General features: G+C 37.8%; 1 protein-coding gene across 1 annotated transcript in view; it reads right to left on the bottom strand.

The window, feature by feature from the left end:
* GRM1 (glutamate metabotropic receptor 1) overlaps positions 1-20428 on the bottom strand; it is a 190977-nt gene that overhangs the window by 40032 nt on the left and 130517 nt on the right. The window contains exon 4 of the mRNA XM_013945421.2: positions 4345-4591. Within this exon, the coding sequence (XP_013800875.2) occupies positions 4345-4591 (247 nt within the window). The remainder of the gene's footprint in view (positions 1-4344; positions 4592-20428) is intronic.

Here is a 20428-nt window from a genome sequence, read left to right as displayed (position 1 = left end):
TTTGGCAATTGGCTGTTAACTGAAGAGGTCCTTAGAAAAGGGGAAAATTTCAAAGTCACCAGAAAGCAATTCCTCCTTATTTCCCAGCTCTTATAAAGGAAGGACATAAGGAGGGAATGCTGTCCTTGGGAAGCACTGTGAAGAATCAGGATAACAAGAAGCAATAACTGCAGGGTACTTTATAATGCAGATTCAACAGACAGGAATAAAATTGAGCAGGAATGTACACGTCTCTTGCTAGCAAGCAGAACCTACTGGGTTTTTAGTGTGACCTTGAATGAGACCGATACACAATCAGTTTCTTTGAGCCGGAAAATGAATTCAGGAAGGAGAATAAAAGATTACTGAAAGCTCACATTCCCTAATGGAATTTTTCAGTCTGCACAGCTTGTTTTCATTTTTGCAAAAACTTATTGCAAGGCACAAAATGGAATTAATGCAGAGATACAAATTTAAGTTGAAAGCCATTCTTATGTTTTCTTATAATACTGTTCCCTTCTCTATCAGTTTTCTGTCAACAAATGAAGTATGCAGACTAAAAGTTCTTACACAGTCTTGCAAATGACAAGTTGTAGTACAATGCATGCAGTTTTGAGATGCACCTTGAATTTTAAGTGAAAAGAACGTGATCTAGCAAATACACTTGGTATATGGAGATGTGCATAAATTCTTCATCCTCTCCTTCTTTTCCTTAATGAAAAATTTCTGCCTTGAGTAAGGAAGAGTTGCACACCACTGCTAGGATATCTCACCCCATTCCCTATCTCACACATGTACAACTTTAACAGTTTTCAACAGCTGTGTCCAAGCTAAAAATGGTCATCCCAAAAGAAGTAGGTTTCAATAGAGCTGTGAAGCACTAAGAAAATGAGGATCCTGGAGGCAACTGGATGTCACACACATAAGGCAGCACTTACAGAACCCATGAAAATATTCTGCACATAAAAAACTTGAACTCTACTTTTAATATAAGGACAAGCTCTCAAGTATATTAGAAAACACCATGACCATATAGGTGGGGTCATAAGAACAAGTTCCTTGTGAGGTGAGCCATACCACAAGCCAATTAGTCACAGGCACACTCTTACTCTGAGGTAAATGATGATTAGTCTGAGATAGCTGATGTTACCTTTCTCCATAGACGTGAACTCAGCATAACATAGGTGCTGGCAGTAAGGCTTCCTGTGCTAGAAGGCATAATGGCAAACAGCGGTGCTGAATAACACTGGGACATAGCTGGCCAAAGCCACCACCTATGGAGCCTAACTCCAAAATAACCAGGTATATTTGCCACACTTTCCTTTATATACTATATATATTTTAAGCCTTTGCATTATGCATTTGATAATTTCCTCAAAGCATTGGAGCTGATAGAGTTGCCATGTTTGTAGCCAAAATAGTTACTGAAGCTTTTGAATTAGGTAATGTTATATGTGTCTACCTCCAAGTCTAGTTAGGGTCAAATGGCCCTAGTTTCTGTTAACCTGTAAATATCAGCATAGCAGAGGTCCTGTGTAAGGGTTCAGAGTTCACCTGACAGTTGTCACATCAAATTTTTATGATTAGAGGCCTGCACAAACTGTTTGTCCAGGAGTTTCTTCATGCTTGCCTCAAGCTAAAAGCAGGTGGTTACCCTAGAATAGACAATAGTTTGAAATGCTCTGTCCTAAAATACATGGATCTAAAATACATGGATGCACCTTTAAATAGGATAAAAGAAGGATTCGGGGTGGACTGCTGCATCCCTCTCTAGCCATTTCTAGGAATTTGAGTGATATGATTACTATGGAGAAAGCAAATCAGAGGTACTCAATGAAAGTAAAAAGTTCAGGAATTTTACCAGATTGTTCTTATTGATGCTATAGTGAGCACATACAGCTGTTGATTTTCTAAAGCCAAATCCAGGTCATTTGTGCTGGAGGCAGTGCAGACAGTTAAGTGACTATATTTGTGCCCTTCTAACAAAGTTCTGCTTTACATTTTTGAATAAAAGCTCTTCAAAGAAAAGATTCTGAACAAAAGAAATAGACCCTGGAAAAACTGCCTCATGTCTTTTAATCTTATTTTGATAGAGCTTTGAAACCATGAATTGAGTCTGAAATAGAAAAAAAAAGTTATATCTAAACAAGTGATTAAGGTTTGACAAAGCTGTAAGAAATTCAAGACAGAGAATGATATGAACATCGGGCAAACATAACTACTGGCATCTCCACCTGCTCTAGCCCTTTTGAGTATAACTAGGAGCTTATGAGATTCTCTTGCTCAGAGGACCTCAAAGATTTTGAAAACAAAATGCGTGAAAGTTTTCTGGTTTCTAAGTAGGAACATTGCTTTATTCCATCTTGTAAGTTGATTTGTTTAGACAATATGGCAAGATAATATTGAAAAACTTTACATAGTTGTGTGACATTCTTGCACTGAGATAGAAAAAATGGCAAATTAGACAATTCCAGATTGGGTACTCTTTGCTTTATTCCAGTGTTGCATATGATGTTTAGCTTTTTGTTTCATTAAGGTATAAAAATTCTTTTGGGTATCGACAGAGCGGTACAATACATTCACATATCCACAAAGCGGGCTTCTGTGTAGGGCTGTGGAAACACTGGTACAAGTCTGGAGTCATATACCCCTAACTATAGTTTTACATGGACGTAAAATACTGCTGGTCTCCGAAGATCTGACCAGCTGTACAGCTGATGTTTCATTACTGATGCATACACCACTATTCACTGATGTGCTATTGCCCATGTCATAAATGCCACAGAATGATACAAGGATTAAGGTATGAATAACAAAAGATTAAATGAACCTTCTTGTCCAAACTTGCTAACTCCAGTTATGAAAATGTAAAAGATAAACAGAAGAAATTCTACCTAAAATAACCCACCAAATTCTAAATAGGCCAGGGAAGAAGGAGAAATGAACCTTGCTAGAGACCAAAATGATGGAAGGAATAAGATCTATCATCCTGACCTACTCAGAGAAATATCCTGAAATAAACTTCCCTATTTTTTGAATTTAGGAACTGTTCATTCTAATTCTGGGCTTTGTACTAATCACAGTTGCACAAATGCTCTCAGAAAACAAGATAATAAACAAGATTTCTGCTAAAACTGAAAAAATACACCTAAATATCAAGCCCAATAACTATTGCGCAGACAATGCACCATACACAAAACTGGTGTAATGCTTTTACAGAGAGAAATTGTATGTAATGAACTTACAGCTACACTAAGCAGTAATTTCGCATTTCTATTTAAGCTGTATATATACAAATACAACGTAAGCAGCACTCAGTGAGAAACAAGACCAAAATGACCAGCTTTTTCTTACTATTTCAATGTAAGAAGCTGTTTAAATATACATACTGTTCAAATATAACAAGCAATGCAAATAGCAAATGGTGCAAAAGTTAGTCAATTTTAATAACAAGGGTTAGCAATAGAAATATTCTTTGAAGGCATGTGCTAGACTGCAGACTCTTGTTTATTCCAGAGCACTCTCTTTGTGCAGTGTTGGCACTCAGATGCATTTGTTCAATATGCCCAAAGATGGAGTGAGAGAGTCTTTGATAACACTTTAATAACTCAGTAGAAAAACTAACTTAAATGAAGCAACTCCTGAGTAAGGATCAATTAATAAAGGACTGTGTACTTCAGCAGTTGAATTAAATTTATTAAAAACAAACCCTCAAAAATAAATCTATTTGTGGGGTGTCTCACTTAAAATAGTTGGACAAAGCCCACAGTACTAAATGAAGAGGAAAAGATTTCTGTCATTCGGCTCCCATAAGAGAAACAAAGGCGATGTACGAGTCCACAAAGTTGCTGTCTCTCCCATTTCTTGGGTTCATACTGTGTCTACTAGAGAAGGAGGGACAGTAGCAGTTCCCATAGTTTGAATTTACTGGACCCGGTAAATTTACTGGTGCTCTGCAGCCCTACCTTCAAAAACTTAGCAAGCAAATGCTTCACTAAATTCCAAGCAATTGTATTAAGCTTTGTGCATACTGGAGCCCTGGTACTGAGCCCCAGTGGTAGCTCATACACCAAAACTCTGGAAGATACAAGGTCTCTCTGGAAACACTAGAGATGTTTCAGGCTGCACTGTAACTCCAGTCCCAATACAAGCTGTAGCTATCAATATATCATGTGTTACCAGTGTTATCCCTGCCTACTAGTAAAACTAACCCATATAGCTTGGTTTCTGTCTTGCAGTATGCATGCTGCATGCTTCAGCAAAACAGCCAAAGAAATCTCCATCACCAAATGCAGCAATGTCCTTCCCTTCCTCCCTCCCTCCACAACAGCTGGTTTAAATAGAGGGGATGAAACAACTCTTTACCTTCCAGGGGCATCTCCCTTTTCATCAAACCAAACTTCTTCTCCAGAAACACCAATGAACGAGGACTTAAGGAGGAATTCCAAGAGTTTGCTGCCATCAATTGGCTTCATAGCATCACACAGCCCAACATGTCCAGGGCAAAGGGAATGATGCATATTTTGGAGGCCATGAGCCATGGCATATATAGCATTGATGACAAATCCCATTTTACTGTCCTGCACATAGTTTTCTTCTAGGCTCTCGTTGCCTACAATAGTGAGAAAAAAAGTGTTATAAACAAAGATGAAATAATAACATGAAAATACAAAGCATCAGTGAGAGATTAAATTTTTTTTTAATTTCTCTTACAAAGTTTAAGAAGCATATAGATGGTGCTAACAAGGAATTTTAATTAAAACATATTTTTTGTCAAAAATCTTTAATTCATTGAATTGGCTCATAAGAAAACACCAGTTTCAACAAATTGCCAACTTTAATTTGTTCTTTGGGGAACTTTTGTTTGTGATTTCACAATGCTATTTATGTTAAGAAGGGTTTAAAATCTGAACATCAGAATGACACATTTTAGCTAGAACAGGTTTTTAAAGGTAATTTGACATAAAATTTGACTTTTTGTCATATTTCAAGATTTTTTTTGAAATCTCAGATTTTTGAGGGCCAAGATAACAATTTCCCTCTCAGTGTTAATAAGCAAAAAATCGAAATCAGTGCCACCTCTCAGGTTATCAGAACTGATCGTTCTAGCTAAAAGTAGTAGCATATATGCCAATTTGGGATTGCTACAGAAAGTTAAATGAAAGTCATAACACTAAAAGATTTTTATGTAACTGCAAGTTAAAAGATTCTGTGTTAACACGCATTGAAGTCCCTGGTTGTTGAACAGAAACAAGGTGGCAGCGAAAGCTTTTCCCAGAGGTAGGTTTTGACTCTGATCTGACATTCAGGCACAGCCAAAGGGTGCCACTGCAAGTCAGACCCCCTGGGGACTGGGCTATTCCCCGGTTTGCTGTCACGAGCTGCTGAACGCTGTCAGCACTGACCCCTAGTCACAGAGGACCTGAACCACACGACTCCTGGGCAAGCTGGAATTAAGAAACCTCTCTATTTTCTTTCCATTCCCCTGAATCATTCTATCTCAATATGCTCAAAGCTGCAATATGCTTTTATCTGTAGACCTCCCACATCACTCAGTACTTAACAGGCATTTGCCATGCAGTCTCTGTTACTTTGTCTAAGTAACACCTTGTCTGCACTAGAAAAGTAGGATGTGTGAGAGACTAGGTGTTAACTGACACTTTTTAAATCTAGGTTGGGGAAGGTAGTTGTCATTTTAATATGAAGAAAAGAGGAAAATCTACAGGTTTGCTGTAACTTTCAAGTTAAAAAAATAGCCCTTTATCCTAATGTAGATATGGTATGGCTTTTAAATCAGGCAGTGAAGATGATCCTCAAATTAATCCTTGGAAAATACCCTGATTTGGTAGTTATTCTCAGCTTGCTTCCCCTACAACTCAGAAATGTCATCTGGGGGTTCATTAGGACAGCATAAATCTGCAAGGCAGAGAAGTCTAGATTTCTTTCTGGGTGTCCCTGGCACAGGCCATTGGTGGCAACTGGGCAAGAAAGTCCTGCTTCAGCAGCTATTTTCCATATGATTCGAGCATAGCAAACGGTTGTGATGGTGAAGAGAAAAGCATTGTGAAAATCAAGTAATCTGACTGAATTAGTTCGTGTGCTCTTCACCCTGCTGTACCTTTGCCACCACCACCACCACCACCACCACCAAGCAAGCAGCAGCCAGAGAAATGTTTCCCAGGGACAACATACCTGCCACTTTCCTTGTAGTAAAAGATTCACAGCTCCCATGCAGATCACATGAAACCAACACCATTAAGATCCATGGTCAGAAATATAGTGAGAACTGAAATGTTGTATGTAGCCTGGCAGAATACATACATGGATTGACAAACACTCAGGAAACACAGTGTATGTCAGGGCACATACAATGTACTGTGCATAGTACATTTGGACTAGTCTAGACATTAGTTGCATCAAGATGTTAATGTGGGGTCTGAATATATTATCTCTAGGTGTGTTTTGTCTGCTGATTAGCCTCTTGGGATTAACACACTATGAATTTATCACCTATTCTGCTTTCTTGTAGGTAGAAAATGAATGTGTTCTCCATCCCTGTTCGAAAGAAAGGTGGAAAGCTCCTGAGCTTGGCACAGTGGTTCTCTTTTTATTATGTAGCTTCTAAGAAGCAACTAGCTGAAGAGGTCACAAAATGACTGGTAAGTCACAGCACTCAATGTCAACTGTTTTCTTCCTGCCAGTTTATCTCAGATACCTCTTTAATTTCTCAATTAATTAAGAAAAAAAAGAATGTAAATATTTCAGCATTGATGACACTTGCAGGAGGTAATGATAGCATCCATATGCTTTTCCTGAGGCAAACATTCATATGGCTGCCAGACATAAAAGCCTAAATTTAACAGAATTTGCCAATGTTTTAAAAAGAGGCCATTTTCCTCAATTATGTATTAACTCAGAAAAGTATGGATTTGGTTGCTCATATTTAAATACAATATACATGCCACCAAACAAAACAAATATTTGACAGTGGGAGGATTTGTTTTTGACTAGTTAGGAGTAAACATCTTGCTTACATTGAGGCTACAAGCACATAGTTCCACGCTGGAAAGGTGGCTGCCTTGTTTCACTTACAGAAATAATTGTACTCTAATTGCAAGTAATATGTGAAGCCTCATTACGGTAATAAATAATCCACAAATCAGTAATATAATTTTCCCTATGTATAAATAAGATATTTCCCAGTAAATCCACCAGAGAAGTCATGTGGCTTACCTAAACTTAACTTCCTGCTGACAAAATCTATTTTACTTCATTTTCACCATTATAAATTATTGATATACCTCATGTATTACTGTTTTTAAAACTCACTTATGACAATCCAGTAACAAATTATGGTTTTTTAAACAATTGAGATCATGCAATTATGTTTGGCTGGAGATAAAACAGAGGCAATCTGTGTTCACTTAAGTTTTCATAGAACAGCTTCTTAACAAGTGTAACAACTATATGTTGTTTGTTATGGAGCTTCTCTGTAAAGTTATTAGTTTTTCCTCAGTATGCCTTTTAAATATAACAAAAAAAGAGCAAAGCAGAACTCTGGATTGCCAGACATATTTACTTTTTTCTCTCCCCCTCATCCTTTGGAAAAAAAAAATCATTGAGCTACAGAGGCTAATCTGAACACTTGGGTGAATTAGCATTAAAAATAGAAAAGTATTTTGTTAGTTTTCTTATTTTTTAGGGACTTTAGTTTTTACTAAGCAAAGAAAAATTGTAAGCCATGTGAGTACTGGATTAATTAAAATCTCAAATTAGGCCATTATCTTTTTGAATGACCTTGAAGAATTCATCTGTCCTAAATTTGATCCTTACTTTTTTTTTTTTAAATTGGATGCAATGCAAATCTTCCTGTTACGTTTTTGTTTTAATGGTTCTTCAAATTTTTTTTTCTTATCACAATTTTGGTTTTATTCTCTGTTTCCATTAGCTCAATCTTGAAGATGAAAAGGAGAGGATGGTATATACACACACGGACTACTAAAAAAAAACCCAAAACACCCTCGCTGTCCACAACCAAAAGATGCTTCTAACTCTGCTAAAAATAATACCTAGGGAGAGGGAGGAAGAAGATAGATCAGATCAAAATTTCATGAAACTCAATGTGACTCTTTCTTTTGACCATAATATGCTTCAAATTTAAACAATATTATCTTCAATTAGATACTTACAAGGAACTGAATGTAAAACAACTACGAATTGAGCTTGATACCTTTGCTATGAAGTAGGTATGAAGCTACCTGTATTCTGGAGAGCAGAATGGATACTTGTGCAAATTTGACTTGACCAACTGCAATTAAGAAGAAACTATACTATTAAAATTGTGGCTAGAAGTGAGCTAAAGTATAACATGCAAGGTAAAGATAGGAAAAGTCTATGTTAACATTCAATAAGAGTTTAACCACAAAGGATTATTTGTTTGCAGTCCTCAGAGAGGTTAGGGCAGAAAGGAATATGGGAAGGAAAGAACTGTAAAAACATTTTGGTTTGGGACTCTGATCAATACCTAACCAGTTGGTAAATTTTGAACAAACACACACATTTGATAAAGAACACAGTCTGTTCACAGATGACTCTTGATTAGAACAAAAAGCCAAAATCTGCTGAACAAAATTGTTATAAACGACAGTGTTTGCTCTGGAATCACCAGATAGTTATAGTGTTTGTTACAGAGCAAAACTAACTCTCATCTGCTGAGTATTCAATATCGTATTACAAGAGATTTTGTTGCCTTGGTTGAGTTAGCAGCTATTATGAAAGCTCTCATCTTTTCTGGCAGTCCTGACAGAGGTCTAAAGGTCCTCTAAAGGTAGAAATGGCATATACAGCCTCCTTTTTTTATGTCAGTCTTTCTTAGTATTGAAACGCTTTGTGGGTGGCCCATATCAGATTTCAGCTTTGTTGCCAGTTGTATGGTGATAGCCTACAGTCTATATGAGTGCTCATTTAAGCAAAGAAAACATTCTGGAAGCAGTCAGGGATAAATCTCCCTGGAAAGATGTAAAAAAAAAAAAAAAGAAAGAAAGAAAGAAATCTCCCCTAATTGGGCTGCATGTATAACAACTTAGCACCAAGGCACCTCAAAGAAGAGTGCTCCCCCCACAACATGCCTGGGGCAGAGCACGGGTTACACCATCACCTGGTAGAGCATACCATTTTCTCATTCCTTCAGTACCAATGTACACTGCTGTAACCAACTACTCCGAGCTAACATGCCCGTCTGGCTCTGTAGAGATATGCTAGTGACACAACACATCCTTGGAAAATAACAGAAGTAACATATCTTGCAGTGCCTCACATTAGAGAAGACCTGAGAAACCTGAGGCACAACACATTTGTCTCATCCGGTGGCAACCAGAGGATCTTGTGGGGAGCGGGGCAGAAGGCCAACATGCTGAACCAATCAGTCATTTCAAACATGGGTCCCTAAAGGTAACAGCTAGTGATTACTTTGACATCTAAATGACACATAAAAGATGATGAGCAGACTTAGCTTTCCTTGATTTTAGTAGCATTTATGGGTATTTGGTTTCCTGGAAAAAATTAGGTCACTTTTATTTGGCTGCTTAACTATTTAATTAGGGTTTCATCTTTGGACAACTGGGGGAGAAAATGTAATCAATTATACATTTTTTGTTTTGTCATTAATTCTAAGAAAATAATTTTTTTCTTTTTTTTTTTTTTGGTTTAATGGTTAATCCTGTGAATAACCCAGACAACCCCAGATTCTCTTAAATATTTTTTGCAAAATGCTTCTTTTGCTTAAACTCGTTTGGCATTACCAGTTTAGATATTTTATAAATATTGCCAGTTCTTTCATTCTTGTGTTCTATTATAACATCTCTTATATTTTCTAAAAACAAAGATAACAACATAATTATTTTACAAATTTCACTGTAAGGCATTGCAAAATGAATTCCATAGATTATAAATCTTTAAATGTAATTAGTACAGAGACAGCATGTTCACAATCTGCACACTAAATGGCTTGTTCTCTTCGTATCATCTTTTAGAAAAATGCATTCTATTCATTATATTGCATGACAATGAAAGCTGAATGAAATTCTCATCTCTTGATGGTATAGAGAGGCATTCTGTTGACTTCACTGAGCTCATTACACCCAAATATAGTCAAAATAAACAGAAGCAATAGGTCAGCATAATAAAAGGCATTTATTTTTGTATGAAAACTACCAAATGCCCATCTCTTTCATATACAGCTACAGGAATTTCTTAAGTTGTGTTTTCAGAAGTAACTGCCTGTTATCCAGGCAATTCCAGCTGTAGCTGACTGCCTATGAAGGAGGGCCTGGGGAATGCTATCTAGTGATTAGAACAAGGAATTTGTGAATTAGGGCTGCTGGCTTCACTTGCATTATTGTTATGGACTATCTCAATGATCTTGGTGTCTCTATGTGCAAGCTAGCGGGACTGCAAATAATTTGTGAAGAAATGATTTTTTTGTTTTACTAAGCCAAAAGAGGTTAAGAAAAAAAGAGGCTTTGTTTCAAAATGAATTAAAAATGGTTTGTATTTTTCATACCAGAATGATAGGCTGAAAAATTGGTCACAGACCATAACAAATCATTCAAACTACAACAAATAGTACCATTGTGGTAAATTCTTGGTTCTAGTATGGTTTCTGCCCCACGATAACTAGGTCTTTTACTGTTTTTCTAACAAAAGCAGACCTTATGTGTAATGATTACCTCCTCACTTCCTACTTTGATGTCTTTGCCTTTGCAGTAGGGAAGCAGGTTCAAGAAGTGGCTAAATACACTGAGAGAGATGAGAGGGTTCTGACAGATAGAGAGGATGGTAGGAGAGCTATCACAAAGACACAAGATGAAATAGGTAACTCAATTCCCATTGTATGTGAACTATTTGTTTGACTGCATCAAACACCACTACTTGTCAAGTAAGGGTGAGGAAGGATGTATTATTTAAGAACAGGGATCTTTCTTTCACTGCCTCCTGAACATCATGTCACCGATCTATACACAATAATGTAACGCTTTCTATAGGATAACAAGTTGCTCTGCCTTTTGGCAAGACTACAGGAAGGAGGGATTTCACTGGAGCAGCAAAAAGGAGTGAATATCTTACAATCTGTGGGTCCTACACTAGATTTGAAAACACTCCGATAAATATTTGAAATTTTACAGTACTCGTGAAGCAATAGAGTTCAGAGGATTGCAGACTTCATTTTCAGGATGTCATTAAATCAGAAAGGTTTCACTTCCATTCTTCAAATGGTTTTTATTTCCCCAAGCAAAGAGATTCTATTCATGCAATTATATTTGATCTTTTTTTCCCTGAAAAGCTAGGATACAATTACAGTTACCATTTGAGATACCCTGCTATTTTCTTCCTGAGCACAGGGAGATCTATGGGTCTCCCAGATAATACTGTTTTGTTAGATTTTTGTGAACGCTGTCTTTTAATTGGGATTAGTGTACTTCCAGTTTTGTATAAAAGTACAGAAAGAAGTGAAAGCAGTTCAAAAACTAGGCATTCAGCAGAAGCACCTCAAAAAATGTTCTCTCTGGAGTTCTATATCCAAAACATTAATGGGGTGATGATTGCAGCAGCATTTGTGTGCAAGGGGTTATATATTTTCACTGGCAAAGTTGGATAAATAACTGTTGATCCTTCTCCTGAAATAAAGCTGCTTGAATTTAGGAGGGTTTTTTTTTTACTTACTTTCACCTGAATATCTTTAACAGAGATATGGCTAAAGGAAACCAAAATTTGAATTCAGCCATCAAGAAGCACAGGTTCCCCTTCACTTTAGATGTCTAACACCTAAACTTTACAAGATTAGTCCCCTTTTTAGACATACTATGCACCATCAGTGTCTTCAGCTTCCTTGCCTGGTTCTTTGAGGATGCCACATTTTTCTTCACTGTTCAAAAAGAAGTGTCTTTCCTTTTGTCTCTCCCTGTGTGTCAGAAGCATCAGGGAAAAAATTAATTAAATTTACTGTCTTGGTTCTCCCTATCACATTATGTAAGTACATCAGGGCTTTAAGAGCTTAGTGTCAAAGACTCTGGAATGAGCCTGGCATACACAAATACAACAGTGCCACAGTGAAGCTGAAATATTATGAGGAGGAATGACTGCACAAGCTGCTGACTCACGCATTAATCAGATGCACAGAGAGTCTCAGTGTTGCTACACACTGCGCAGAAGAAGGAAAACTGAGCAGTGCTGCTAACCATAAGCCAGTACAAATTCACAGGTCCAGTCCCTGCACCACGCGACTTAGGAACAAAACAAAAGGAACCAGATGTCTTCCCAACTGCTCCTGTCTTTCCCAGTCTTCAAACTTTGCTTAGCAGCTAAAAGAGCCTTAAGGTCACTTCCCCTCTCTGCCCCTTATGCCTCTCTCCATGAGCATTCAGCCTCTCACACAACTACCTGACTCCCAGAAATGCAGATTTAAGGTGTAAACACCAAGTGACAATGCCCATAAGTCATGCGCACAAGATGCACAAGATGGCAAGGCTGTGTTCAAATGTGCCTGTGCCCTAGAAAGCATAGATAGCTTTCCTCTTACAGCTCCCTCCTGCTGATCCAAGAGGAACCAAGCAGGGGGGGTGAGACTGTCTCTTGCCCAATGGTTTGCTGCAGCATCAAGGGAAGAGAAAGAGCAGGCATGTCTGATGTCTGTATGTGACTGTGCTGGGGCTAGCGGGCAGAGGTTATTTGGATGAGAAAAGATATATCCACAAACACTCCCAGCTGAGGTGCAGTGCTGCAGTCCTTCTCTGGCTTTTGGAGAGGCTGGAGAGAAGCTGGAGCCCTTTACAGCAGCTGGCGGCATGACTTTGCCAGCCCTGCGTCACTGGAGTGGGAGGCAGGAGGATGCGAAACAGACCTGTGGCAGAGGAAAAATTCCTTTCTCCCACTTCTCCATAAATCTGCATCTCCTGCTCTGTCTCTGTTGGCTGGTGGTAAAAGAAAGGACTCAGAAAGGAAACATAATGCACCACTGAAGGACCATGCTAACAGCACAGCTGTAGACATACCACCAACCCCGGGTGAGAGTGCTCTTCCTTCTTCACAGAGCTGCCCCTGGCAAGGGGTAGCTTGGTACCATCATGGGTTTGCACATGAGCTACACAGATTGTTCCCATACATTTATAATTCCTGTCGGTAGGATCAGAAATAAACCAGTCACAGAGCTGAAAAGTTGCAAGAACACAGCTGGCCACAAAAAATGTTTTTGATAAAAGGAAGAAGAGAAGGAAACTGGACAACAAGCAGAGAACTGTCTCTACAAGGTGATGTATATGGAACACCACAAATGGTTACAGAACTCTTTTAGTGCTAAATACGGGTCTGGAAAGATCTGCTTATAGCAGATGGCTTGACAGAAGCTCACCGATCTAATAAAGCTGCTGTAGAGGATGACAGTATGGCCAAAAGCCTGTATGTTTCTTTCTTCTGGGCTAAAATTCTGTTGACTTTATACAGAATTTCATCTAACAAAAAACTTAGCATCTATGGCCTTATGAAGATGAGTTGTTGTGATTCTTTCTACTCTAATTACATCTACAAACTGATGTTTGAAACCTCTTCTGATGTATTGTACAGATGCAGTGCTGTAAGCTGTTAAAGGCTTGGCAGGAAATTTGAGCGTTGCTTCTCTTTGTTCCTAGCCTTCAGTGGAAGGCTGACGAAATAGCTCTGCAGTGAAGACTGTTTTTTAATGAAAAAGAAATTGATGGAAATTCAAAGTATAGCTCAGTGTAGGAAAAAAAACCTTTCCCCCCAAATCTGTGATACCTGTATGAGCTCTTGCAATAGGATCAACATGAGAAATACTGTTAACAGAATGTCCAACAGCTGCAGAACATTACCAAAAAAACTGACAAGCAGGTTAAGTTTTAAGGCTATTTTGGCTATTTTCATTTTGGCTATTATTTCAATCCTTATACTTTGGAATTAATAGACTGGAAAACAGCAGAAGAAAATAATTGTCCTTCTTTGGGATAAATCAGTCTCTGTATCTTGGACTTCCAGACAATCATGGTTCACATTTTCAGTACCAGTTCAAATGGTTTGAGAAGAAACACCAGTTTGCATTTATGTACCACCTTTTTAATGGCTGTGTTCATGTGCCGGATTGAGACTTTTATATGCAAATGCTGTAATGCACATAAAATTATAAACTTTCATTGTTAAGCACAATCTAATGAAGATGCTTGGAATTAATCTATCCCAAACAGAGTAAGCTGTAAAGATATTTAACCTACTTGATGATCATAAAAATTTATATTTGGCCCTGCTAACATATGGAAATTCATCCCCAAATAAAATGCTATGATTACCTATTGGAAAATTGCTGGAATTGGCTAGGAATCTGTCACAAAACGGCAGTGGCTTTTCATTATCTAAGGTCAAATACCGAATCATAACTCATGGTCATATTCAAGTCTTAAAACTAGAAAGCAATAACACTCCACTTGTGATTCTGAGCTTGGGGAATCCATCAAGCTGGCAACAGCTTAGTCTTAAAAAATTATCCTCCAATTCAGCTAGTTAGGAAATTAAGATCTTATTTGTTAATAACACTAAATGATATGTTTATTCTAGAAACAGGCAATGCAGAAGATAAAATGAAGTGATTCAGGTGTTTTTTGTAATGACAGACAATAATTATTATGTGAGTTTGATAAATAATTATTATGAGAGCTTGACAAACAATTATTATGATTAATTTGTTTTTCTTAAAGCTGGACTGTTTACAAACTGCCTGTAAAATGACCACAGCATGTTCTATTATTTATTTGAAATTATTATTTAACTTCCACAGCAGGTCATTATTTCTCAGTTTCTGTTTTAATTAGAAATGAATATTTCATCTTCTAAACAGGAATAACATATGCCAGCTGATTATTTTTTGTTCCTTGATTGAATGATTTGTACATGTAACCAGCAAAAACACTGATTTCAAATCCAGATACAGCATTTGAAATCCATGTTGTTATTTAACTAGTTGACTCAAATTTAATACTGACAAAGCCATTTGAATGGTCAGGCTCAGCCTACATGTTTCAAGAATATAGGAAATAGCACAGTTATTTTAACAGAAGATTTACAAACAATGTGAATGGAAAGGAGAGCTTATGCCATATCTGATCCAGCACAGGCCATACTCTGAAATGGTATCACAGTCCCCCAGCCCCAATTTATTTTATGACTACAATTTTTTTTTTCTTCAATTCTTTTCTCTTCTTCTCTTCATGCCCTTTTCTTGGGAATATGACATCAGGGAATCTAATTAGTTACTCTTATGGAATGTACTATAGCTACTTTTATCCTTCTCAGTTCAGTGATAAACTATCTCTGAGCCTCTTTTCCAATCTCTGCAGGGTTTTGCAAAAGCCCCCGGCCTCAGCGCCTCAGACACCATTTTAACAGGATCTGTTAACATCCCAGGGACCTGGAATGTGTCTGCTTTTCCTTCTTTCTTTACAAATTTCTCAGCTAACTTATTCCTCCAGTGCCATCCTGAATCCTGACCCAGTCTGTCTAAGGATAGGATTTGGTAGAGTCTGTGTGCTACATGACCTGGACATCTGTGGAGAAACCATATATATATATATATATATATATGTATATATATATATATATATAAAAGCCCAGCCTTCCATTTTCTCATCTCCCTCAGGTAACTATGTAACCTTGCTGTCTTATTCACACACTCCATTAAAGACATATTTAGAACTACTATTCTTAATGGGTCTGTTATTTGGAACAAGTCTAGCAGATAATGAGTTGCAGCTATTCTTAAAAGAGACAGGAATGAATACAGCTAAAATCAAATTCATTTACAAATTTAAAGAAATATTTGCAGATTTTTAATGTTTTCTGCCTAGCTTTAATCATGATTTTCACAATTAATAAATGCAATTGTTGAATCAGATACCCTTACAGACATCCTATCATAACACACAATGACTGGCAAAATGAAAAGCACAGGAAACAGGACTGATTAAATTTCAAGTGTCATGCTTTTCATATGAAGTCTGAGACTATCTGAAAGAGAGAGACAGAACTCAGTAATTGTGCTGAAGCTCTCAGAGCATTAAATACCTTAGATACTTAAATTATGAACTTGAATACATATTCAGGCACCTAATTAGTTGACTTGACTAATACATGAACTTCTCTAGTTGCTGTTGAATTCCATGGGAATTATGAGAGGTCAGTACCCTTAAAAATCAGGCCAGTTTATCTAGGTCTCAGAGCATGGACTTCAGGAGCCTAGTTGTGGGCATCTTCAATAGAAAATGCTGGTTCAGAGTTCAAAACAATGCAACTTTCAAATTATTCATAGAATGTATGACCATGGAATGGGGCAAAGAAGTTAAGAGGAATCTAGTGTCATCATATGTTAAATACTCAACACCAATTCAATACCCCAAACAGTCATCAGGGTCTTTAGACTAGGGGAAAACCAGGATAAAATTAATAAAATTCCTTCATTAACCTATCCTCTCTGGAGATCTCTGTTCCTATCTGGCATAGAGATGGCAAACAGAATGCATCGCATAATCTCTTCTTGATCGATTGATCTAGACCTGTAAATATTTAAGCAGCAGTCTACACTCGTCAGTGTACAGGCAAGAGATCCTGAGGACTTTGAAGGCTTGAGTCAATACCTCATTTTAACATTGGACAAAGCTCTTCCTACATGATAGGAAACACTCTGTAGTTGGCAGACACAGACTAACTGACCTAACTGATCTTCTCCTATCTTAAATTCCAGTGTTTCTGTATGAGTCTGAAGGAGAGTCAAGAAAGACAGCTAATATTAAGCATGCTTTAAAACAATACTGATTCAAGATAGGTTTTTATAGTTTGTAAAAACAGTATGAGATACATATTGAGCTGCTATACAGTGTACCTCCTGTCAGCCACAACTGTTAGTTTTCTTTTTCTTTTTTTATTATTTCAGAAGATCAAACCACTTATTCCTCCATTCTCTTCTTAATGTTAACATGGTACTAGGAACACCAGCATTAGCTTCCCAGATATAAATCAATGTTAACACCACTGTATCTCACTTGAACAGAAATACAACTCCCTCCAAATTTCTCCCTGCCAAAGCTTACCATTGTGTTTTGTTTTTGTTTTTAATAGACCATATACTTAGACAAGAAACCTTCTGTTTTTAAAGCAAGGCTTCCTGGAACCACATGGTTGCACGCTGATGGAGTGGATTTTACATGTGACGTGCAACCACCATGCACAGAGACAACACAGCAGCACTGCAGCCGCGCAGTCACTCTCAGAGACTCCTCTCATTTCCTGGGATAAAGGGCAGCTCCTGCAGCTGCTTTGAAGCTGAGGAGCAAAGTGGCCTTAGCCATCCTAACTAGTAACTCGTTAGACCATGTTATAATTTAGCAGAGCATACTCACAGTTTTTGTTTTAAATTGAGGGTAATTTTCAAATGATTGGTGTGAGGATCCAAATATTCCCTTGTAACGTGCAATACATTAATCACAAACACATACTTCACAAAGATCCGCTTTACTTTCCTCTTAAAAAACTGACTGGACTTGTGCTCGGAGTTGTACAGTACCACAGAAAAACAGGAAGTAAAGATTCATTTAAAGCAAAGCTAAGATTAGAAGCTTCTGAATAATGTCTGCACAAGGACAATGTATCACTGATTAGAAGTGAACCAGAGCTAAGCAAATCAGAAGACAAAATAAATGGCCCAAATCTTTATTCACACATTAAATTCAGCAGAAAAACAGAAGCCAATCTTTCAGATCTGAAAGATTTTGAAAAACAGTCATTTTAGTGCACTTCCTTATTTCCAGGGTGTAACCAGATGTGACATGAAGCAGTGCAGCAAAAAGGGCCATCCAACCCAGCCAAACTCAAATTACTAACGTACTTGAGTTCTCATGGCAAAATGAATCTTTCAATATGATTTTTTAGACAAAACCAACCCAGAAAACCAGGCAGAGCAAACTGGCCACTGGGGAAAGCAGAAAGTACACTGCACAGTGCTATTGTTTTGAAGACAACATGCCTGACATTTTTGTCCCTCCCTGTGAAGCTGAGCCTAGGGATAATTGAGAGTTAAATTAAAAGTTCTAACTTGCAGATTCCTCCAAGGCTATTTTCTATTATAGGAATCACAAAACCTCTTGAGCTGGAGGAAACCTCTGGAAATCATCTTGTCTCTCACCTTGCTGGGCTGCAGTGGCCCTCCCTGGTTCAGCCAGCAGCCCAGCCTAGCTGATGTAGCTACTGTTACATCTTTCCCTTAGTTGCTTCCACACCAGTAGACTTCTGTGCTCTCCTCAAACCTCCCAGTATGAGTAGGTAGAATCAGGCCGTACTGGTGACACTATTGTTTGGAGCACATGCTTTTCATCAGATTTTTCTTCCTATGGATGCCAATATAGCTTATTCTTGGTAAAAAACCTATAGTTTATATGGTTCAAATTTTACTACTCAGGCTCATAATTTACTGTTCTTTACACTGCTGCTTGTCCAAGATATATTAAAAAGCTCTCATTCATTTTAAGAACTCCATTGCCTCTTTTTTGGCAAACCTCCTCTGTGTACAAAGGCTATCACTGGGCTGCAGTTAGACAAGTGTGAGTGTGTGTGTGTGCACCTGTGCAGGTTAGCTCCTATTGTATCTCCTTTGCATCTCTACTTATGGGATAATGATAGCAGTAATGACAACGTGTAAAATTGTAAGCTAACAACTGTTCCACCTCCAGATAAATGAGAAAAGGGAAGATACAACCTATTAAAGACAAGGAGGGTTGAGTGAAGGCAGTTGGTCTTGTCTTCAGATCAGTTACATGGATTATTTCATCCAGTTTACTTATTGATTTAGTTAAATGCTTACAGTTAGGCTAATTGTTTTGATGTGTGACCTGCACAGAAAATCGATTTCTAGGAACAAGTCAATTAATTTTTGTTGTGTGCTCTTGTCCTCACCACACTACTGACAAAACTTCAAAGCATCTGCTACAGCCTGAGCAGTCAGGATTGCCCCTGACGTTCTCCAGACAAAGGAGAAAGGAGCACAGAGGAGGCACAGGGGAACATGATTCATATGTCCTGTTCCTTTGCAGCTCCATCGTTTTACTCATGTAATGGGGAAGGATGAACATCACAAACCTACCAGAGGATTCGTTTAAACCCAGAAGTGGGAACTTTGACTGTTTAAACCCACAATGGAAAATGTAGGTGTAGATATTAGATTCAGAGAACTTTTGTCATATCCTGCTGTAATATGTACATGTTTAGCACTGTGTTCTATGTTGTTTACAAAGGTATGCATATTTTTTCTTTTCTTTATTTGATGATAATCTTATTTTTAGTGGATACCCAAAGAAAAAAACATATATTGTGATTGTATTTTGACTGACAGCCTGGTTAGAAAGTAAGTATTTTTGGAAATATAAGATATTAGATAATTGTAGCTGCTTTTTTCCAAATTCAGAAATAAGAAACTAGAAGCAAATGAACAAAAAACTTGCCATAGATAATGTCTTCTCCTAATAATGCCTATGATTTTTCACAGGTAAGCACACTATTAATGTCCCTCTTCTTTAAGCCTTAAAAGCTATCTGTAACTTTGTCTGGAATAAAATGAGGCAACAGCTCTCCTGCCCTACCAGCTATAAAAAATCTTTGACTAAAAAGTGTAGTAACTAGAGTTCTTTCAGATGAATTCTCCTTAATATGCTTCATTCCAGGTGCACATAAAATTGAAATCACAGTTTTGACCACTACTGTCTGATGAAGCCATTTGCCTGAGGATCTCCTGCCCCATACTGAGGACATAGAGAGTGGCATAGGACTATTCTTTACTCCAGAACCTACGGACATAACGGGAACGAGTATAATGGGAATCCAAAACAGAGGTTAGGGATGGTGTATCACAGGATCCATAAAAGTACAACACATCTTGAAGAATTCATGACATATCAAGATCTTGATTTTGTCTTCAAAAGCTTATGAATGTGTCTGCACCATGTAATTTACAAGCAATGACTGACCTGACAGGTCAGCCTGTCAGGCTCAGCCTCTCATCTTATAATCATCTTTTGATGTAGTGTAGTGAAAGCAGTTCCCACTGCAGGAGCTTCTGCTGATGCAACATCTTATGGGAAAGGTGATCTACAAGGGAGACTGGAAGATGTCAAGATTAAAGCACAGTTCTCAGAGAAGTGCCTATGGTCACCTCTGGCGAAGTGACCAGTTGAATGAGCCCTGAGAGTGTCAACTCACAACATAATCCAAAATGTTCTGAAAACCACTCAAATCACCTCTGGTTGAAAAGGCATTTGCCTTTCAGCCAAGGATAGAAATAACCAAGTACACAGCCTAAAGTGCTTTGTCCGCAGATATGAGAAAATCAGGGCCCCATGTTATCTCA

The sequence above is a fragment of the Apteryx mantelli genome, chromosome 3, assembly GCF_036417845.1.
Source record: "Apteryx mantelli isolate bAptMan1 chromosome 3, bAptMan1.hap1, whole genome shotgun sequence".
Taxonomy (NCBI): Eukaryota; Metazoa; Chordata; class Aves; order Apterygiformes; family Apterygidae; genus Apteryx; species Apteryx mantelli.
This window is presented reverse-complemented; position numbering and strand designations above follow the sequence as displayed.